Source organism: Hemibagrus wyckioides, linkage group LG04 (assembly GCF_019097595.1).
Source record: "Hemibagrus wyckioides isolate EC202008001 linkage group LG04, SWU_Hwy_1.0, whole genome shotgun sequence".
Classification (NCBI taxonomy): Eukaryota; Metazoa; Chordata; class Actinopteri; order Siluriformes; family Bagridae; genus Hemibagrus; species Hemibagrus wyckioides.
In genome coordinates this window covers 23,830,199-23,836,198 of record NC_080713.1, presented here as the reverse complement: position 1 = coordinate 23,836,198, position 6,000 = coordinate 23,830,199, and the positions used below count along the sequence as shown (strand labels likewise).

The following is a 6,000-nucleotide window of genomic DNA, read 5'->3' as shown; positions in this document are numbered from 1 at the left end:
AACACACTTGTCTTCTTTACATCTGACAATGGGTAAGAGTGTGTGTGTGTGTATGTGTCTGTACTTTTTTACATTGAACCTATTTCCCCCCCTTTCCTCTTATGGTTTCTGTGATATTTTCAGGCCAGAGCTTATGCGAATGTCTCGTGGAGGAAATGCAGGGATGTTGAAGTGCGGTAAAGGCACTACGTATGAAGGAGGAATGAGAGAGCCTGCTATTGCATACTGGTCTGGAGTCATTAAACCAGGTACAGTAGTGTGAAAGCACCACTTCACTGTGTATCAGAAATTTACATGAAGTCAAGTAATAAAACACCTCTTATTAACGGGACAAGAGTTAAAAATTGTTATAAATTGTGGTGGAATAAAACACTTAAAGAATCAGCTTCAGGGTGATCCTGGCATGCCTGTTAATTGTTTTCCTATAACAGCACACCTCCATGTGTTTTATTCCTTAACTTGTCATTTTTATAATAAAAGTATTTGCTCACAATCCCCAGGTGTCACTCATAGTCTCTCCAGTACTCTAGACATCCTGCCTACCTTTGCCAGATTGGCTGGAGCTCCATTACCCAAGGTTCAGCTGGATGGTGTGGACATGGTTGATATATTGTTCAATCATGGAACAGTAAGAAAGCATGCTATGTCCTGTTCTCTAAATGAAGCTGTTTCCTCTGAGTGTTTTCATCATACCCAGTTCATTCTGCTTTGGGTTTCAGGGTCAAAGGAAGGCCATGTTTTACTACCCAGTTGACCCCAGTGAGAAGTATGGTGTGTTTGCAGTGAGAATGGGAAAATATAAAGCTCATTATTATACCAGAGGTGAGTTCAGGCTTAGATCTCCAGTCTGAAGAGCTCTTTAATGTCTTGGTCTCTTAAACCTGCCCAAATACCCATAATAAATACTTTTTGTCTATTTCTCTGTGTAAGGATCAGCACAGAGTGACACAACTCCAGATAAGGATTGCGGGTTATTCACCCCCCTGACGTATCACGACCCTCCTCTGCTATTTGACCTGGAGTCTGACCCGTCTGAAAACTACCGCTTAAATGTGAAGGCTCGTCCCGAGCTGGTCAGCGTGCTGCAGAATATCAAGGACCTCAAGGACGGGTTTGAAGCCTCGATGCAGTTTGGAGAAAGTGAGATTAGAAAAGGAACTGATCCTAAACTGGCACCATGCTGTAACCCAGAGTGCTCTCCCAAACCACAATGCTGCCGGTGTGGGACTACTCTCTGACCAGTTCATTGCTAAATATTACAGCTTTATTTCTTTAAAAGGGAAGACCAGAGATGATATAATGTATTAAAATCAGTCACTACCACTCAAAAATCTGCAGTATTTAATCAGTACAGAGAATGAATACCTGTGTTAAATGTGTTTTATAATAAACATCTCTTTGTTTTTACATTTATTATCTAACACTGGACAGGGGTGGAATCTGTTCTGATCTGATTTCTATTGATTCATGGATATTGGTTTTCTGTTTTGATTCAGAAGTATTATAAAAATCATGAAGAATTATGTCTTCTATTATGCTATAGCTCTAACAATAAATAATACACATGGGTAAATAGGCTTATTAGTAAAAGGGCAATGAGGAAGTTTAGTCTTTATTTTAAATCCATCTCAGATTGCTTTTATATGTTTTGTTTAAGTTATTTTAAAATTAATTTATTGCTGTTTTTATTATTTTGGATACATGTAATAGAATTTATCAGTATGTGGCAAATGTTTTTTACATTGAAGTGAATTAAAATCTGAATAAAATGTTCTGAACGTATAAAAATAGAAGAAAAAAAATGATTTAGGTTTTAAGTCCTTGGTCTGAACACAGTGTAGTTTTGTTGCAGGTTGTCAGGAAAAGCTTATATCCCTTTACATGAATGTATATATACTTCACACCATCCACACACACACACACACACACACACACACACACTGACAGAATGACAACAACACGTTAATGACATCAAGCATATAGTGTTTTATTCTTAAGACCAAATCCATGACAAGGCAGGGAATTTTTTTTTGTTCCATTTTGGTTTTTACAAGTTTGATTTTTTTTTTTTTTTAAAGATACAAGATAGCTAGTAGGTCATACTGTTGCTGTTCATCTTGATATACAGTAAAGGCCTGCATTATGTAATTACAGTCCAAAGATTTGCAGTTATTGTAAGTCATTCAGCTATCCAAGCTTACATACTCCGGAAGTTGCTCTGCTTCGATACATAAAGGGGTTTAATGACCAATCGATGATTTGTAAAATGCTTAAATGTAGACAAAACGTTTCCATTTAGAAATGAGAATTCCGTTTACTTTCTGGACAAACATTAATGAAGTAACATCATAATGAAAAACAGTCAGTAATTCAGAGTCCTTATGAGTGTCCTGATCCGGCTCTGCTAAGCTGAGTGAGAAGTCAGACCCAACGATTGGCCCGGTAATGCTAACGCTAGCATAGAAAGGTGGGCGTTTGTATGAAAAGACATACACAGCTGATTGACAGGCGTCCGTTATTCAGCACAATGTAACAACATTCAACCACAGCTATACAGCAATGTGAAGCAGCTGAAACAAAACGCTAACGGAAATCAATTTACACTTTTTGAACCCCTTTTTAGTTGTGATAGGTTATCATTGTCAGCGTTATTGTTTATTTAAAATTTTACATATTTATTTCAGTAACACTCAATAGAAAGGACACAGCATGGTCATCTCAACTAGGATATTTACAGCAATCTAACTGACACCAAATCACATTTATAGTCTTAAGACCGCAGCTCGCTCCTACATGTGGCATCGGCACAAACGGACAAGTAGCGATGGAATCAGATTGCAGGCCGCTGGTATACGGTCGTGTGTGTGCGTGTGTGTGTGTGTGTGTGTGTCGTGTGATGCAGTGAGCAGGAGGCGAGTGGCCTCAGTGAGTTCGTCTACAGCTGGACTTAGGACCAGTCTAAAGGTTACACTGCTTATGATACTGCTACTGACATCAGGATGATATAACCAGCCTGCAGGAGCCAAGAATCCAGTCCTTTGTTACAAGAATATGAAAGTGTCAGCATACCAGAAGCAAATTTTGAATCTAATTGTAGGTCATTTAGTCTATACATTATTTCGTTTCAAGCTGTCCATACAATGCTGGGAGGATTTCATTGTGGAAGAAAAAATCCTGAAGCAGAATTAAAGGTTAGAATGAAAATCAGGTGTATAAGATCTAACCCTTTATACCCGTCGGTTACTATTTCAGTGTTTTTAACGTTTTATGAAATTTATGACATAAACTATACAAGACCAGGAGGGGGCGCTATACTGTGTACAGTCTATCCATGAAGCAGTGAAGGTTAGGGAAGGAGCTAGAAATAAATCGAAAGGAGAAAATAAACCCAACCCGTTCAGTGGGCCTGTTACGTGTGACTGACAAAGTAGAAAGATCAAACTCCATTTCTGTTCAGTACTGTAAGATCTGTGTGGTTATATTTTACTGTTAAAATGGCATATACACTGGCAGTCAAATGATTTTGAGCACTAGAGCTAAATATACGCAAGCACTTATTAACTGGTCACCCTTAGATCCTAAAAGGACGATAAATGATGGCTTCATTAAAGTCAGGGTGAACAAGTATATAATTGAAAGAGTGTAAAAATATATGTTGACTGAGACAAGTGACAAATCTCTGTATCCCTGTTTCCAGTGAAATATAAAATTACAACCCTTTTGTTTTTTAGTTCACTTTTCCTTAAGGTTCCTTTACTTACATTTTTCAAAAATGTAAGGATTTCAATTCAGCTCAAAAATAATCAAGTGTGCAGTGCTCAAAAACATTTGGCTGACACTATATAATCATTTTACTTCATGGGGGGAAAAAGTGTATAAGGGTTATGAAATCATTATTTTAAAAAATTATACAATGACTATTAAATACTAACGCTCTTATTACTTTGCTAAAAAATTATAATAATTAAAAAAATAATGCATGTTTTAATGAAACAGAGACTATTTTTCTTTTTTTTTTTTATTTAGGACTAATTGAGAGATTATTTCTTAGTAATCTGGTAAATTTGACCATTTGCTAAGTAATCTTAGGCCGATGACTACAGCGCGCCAGTGGCTGGCTGTACATTTAACCGTTAGCCTTCAATGAACGAAGAGAGAGTGACTAAACAGACTCGGCATCATAAAGCACTAAAGCACAGTCTGTGAATTACACAAGATGGCCAACAAAGAGTCACGAGAAAGAGTCATTGGGAATAAGAAACTATAGCAGAGCTTGAGTAATTTAGGAAGAGGTTCGTCATTTACACGACCGTGCACGGCCAATGCTACCTGGCTCTCCATTCTCAGGCTAACAAACATGCCTTCCTGGCCACCTGCAATCCTCTTCATTCTTCCATTTGCTGATGAAGGTGCTACGTACATACACTGATGTAACGAACGTCTGTAGTAGTCACCTACTGTTTTCTAAATATACAGTATTTACATGATGGTGTAATAAGAACGCACAAGGAACCTTCTACTACAGCGAGCAGATAGTCATTGTATTACTAATCCAACACCTGTCCAGATGTTCATTTCAGTACAAACCTCGTTCAGCATATTTTGGAATAATCAAACGAGTACATATTTACAAACGAAACCCATCCTCCTAAATGAATTTCAAATATAAGTGTTTCCTGTGTGTATATCTGCCTGTGAGCATAACCCTCAAAGCCATGCATTAAAATGTGTGAAGTCGTAGTTTTGTCGTTTCTAAACCAGGAGAAAGTAAAAGTATCTCAACTGAGCCACAATCCTAGGTACTAAGTCATACAAAAGTTAAACAGGCAATCTGTTTCAAGGATGAGAAGAAATAAAATAGGAAACAAACAAATAGTGAAACAAATGGATGCATCACTAAGACTGAACCTACTTGTTCAGGTAAGTTCATGTGAAAACACAGAGAAACTCAAAACTCGAGGCCTACGTTAAACCCGTTAAAGGCCACCAGGAGCCCCCAAGCGGCCAAAACCAGGAACAATGCTTGTGTTGTTGGGCAGAGGTTACCATGGTAACCTTTTTTTTTGTCTCATCTACTCCAGGTAGATATCCTCAGTGGGACAAGCGTATTCAAGATGCTCCTGATAATACTCCTGAAACGCACGTCTGCACAACACACACACACACACACACACGTTAATATTCATCAATCACTAATCAAAACATATTCACCTACTGACATACAAGCTTCAATGATAAAATAAAACTGTCCAAAATTTCTATATTGGTAAAATGTTCATAGACAGGCCAGAGGCCTAACTAAAACAAGGAGGTGCTAGAACATTTAAATATTTTAACATTTATAGCAGGGGTCATCAACTGGTCAAGATGCAGACTCAGTGAAGTATTTCAGCTGAATGACCCGAATACTTATATTAAATACTAGAGCAGAATCAATAAACATCTGAAAAAGAAATCACCGTCATTTAATGACTCTAATTTTTTAAACGTCAACCCTCTTGGCTTCTTTAGGAAATTCTCTGTCACAGTTTATCCATTCACATGCAGTTATGTAAATGGTTTAGCTTAAGGCAGCTCATCAGTCCAAAGACTAGACATTAGCTCAGAGTTTTCACGCACAGTGATACAGATGTCTATGGTGCTAGTTAAAAGGGGTACCCCTATCTGCAGTGCTACTCAAAAGTGGTAAGAAATAAACACAACCAAAACTGTTGTCTTATTTATAGCCATGAACTAATTAAAAGGTTGTTTGCTGTTGTCCTGTTACCATTCAGTCATGTTAGGTGCTTACGTGGACCTATCTCTACAAAGAATTTTCCCTAGAGTGAAAAAGTGACTCTGAGAAAATATTAAAATAATAATAATTAGATTAGATTAGATTATTTTTAGTTAACTCTGTATTCAAGTGTAAAATATCTTAATTCTAATACTGTTCTTTTGTACTTTTCCTAAAACTTTGCCTAGTCGACTTAACAGATGACCAACAGTTCCTCTTTCCTC

At 37.4% G+C, this 6,000-nt stretch overlaps 2 protein-coding genes across 4 annotated transcripts in view; one reads left to right on the top strand and one right to left on the bottom strand.

Moving 5' to 3' along the window:
- LOC131352389 (arylsulfatase A-like) overlaps positions 1-1,754 on the top strand; it is a 5,154-nt gene extending 3,400 nt beyond the window's left edge. Inside the window, exons 4-8 of the mRNA XM_058388480.1 lie at positions 1-32; positions 124-248; positions 501-628; positions 720-822; positions 931-1,754. The exon at positions 1-32 is cut by the window's left edge and continues 138 nt beyond it. Of these exons, the coding sequence (XP_058244463.1) occupies positions 1-32; positions 124-248; positions 501-628; positions 720-822; positions 931-1,238 (696 nt within the window). The 3' untranslated portion in view covers positions 1,239-1,754. The remainder of the gene's footprint in view (positions 33-123; positions 249-500; positions 629-719; positions 823-930) is intronic.
- Positions 1,755-1,966: 212 nt separating this feature from the next.
- Positions 1,967-6,000, bottom strand: part of mapk8ip2 (mitogen-activated protein kinase 8 interacting protein 2) — a 57,088-nt gene continuing 53,054 nt past the window's right edge. For all 3 annotated transcript variants that reach the window (XM_058388458.1, XM_058388460.1, XM_058388459.1), the window contains exon 13: positions 1,967-5,145. In XM_058388458.1, the coding sequence (XP_058244441.1) occupies positions 5,073-5,145 (73 nt within the window). In that variant the 3' untranslated portion in view covers positions 1,967-5,072. The remainder of the gene's footprint in view (positions 5,146-6,000) is intronic.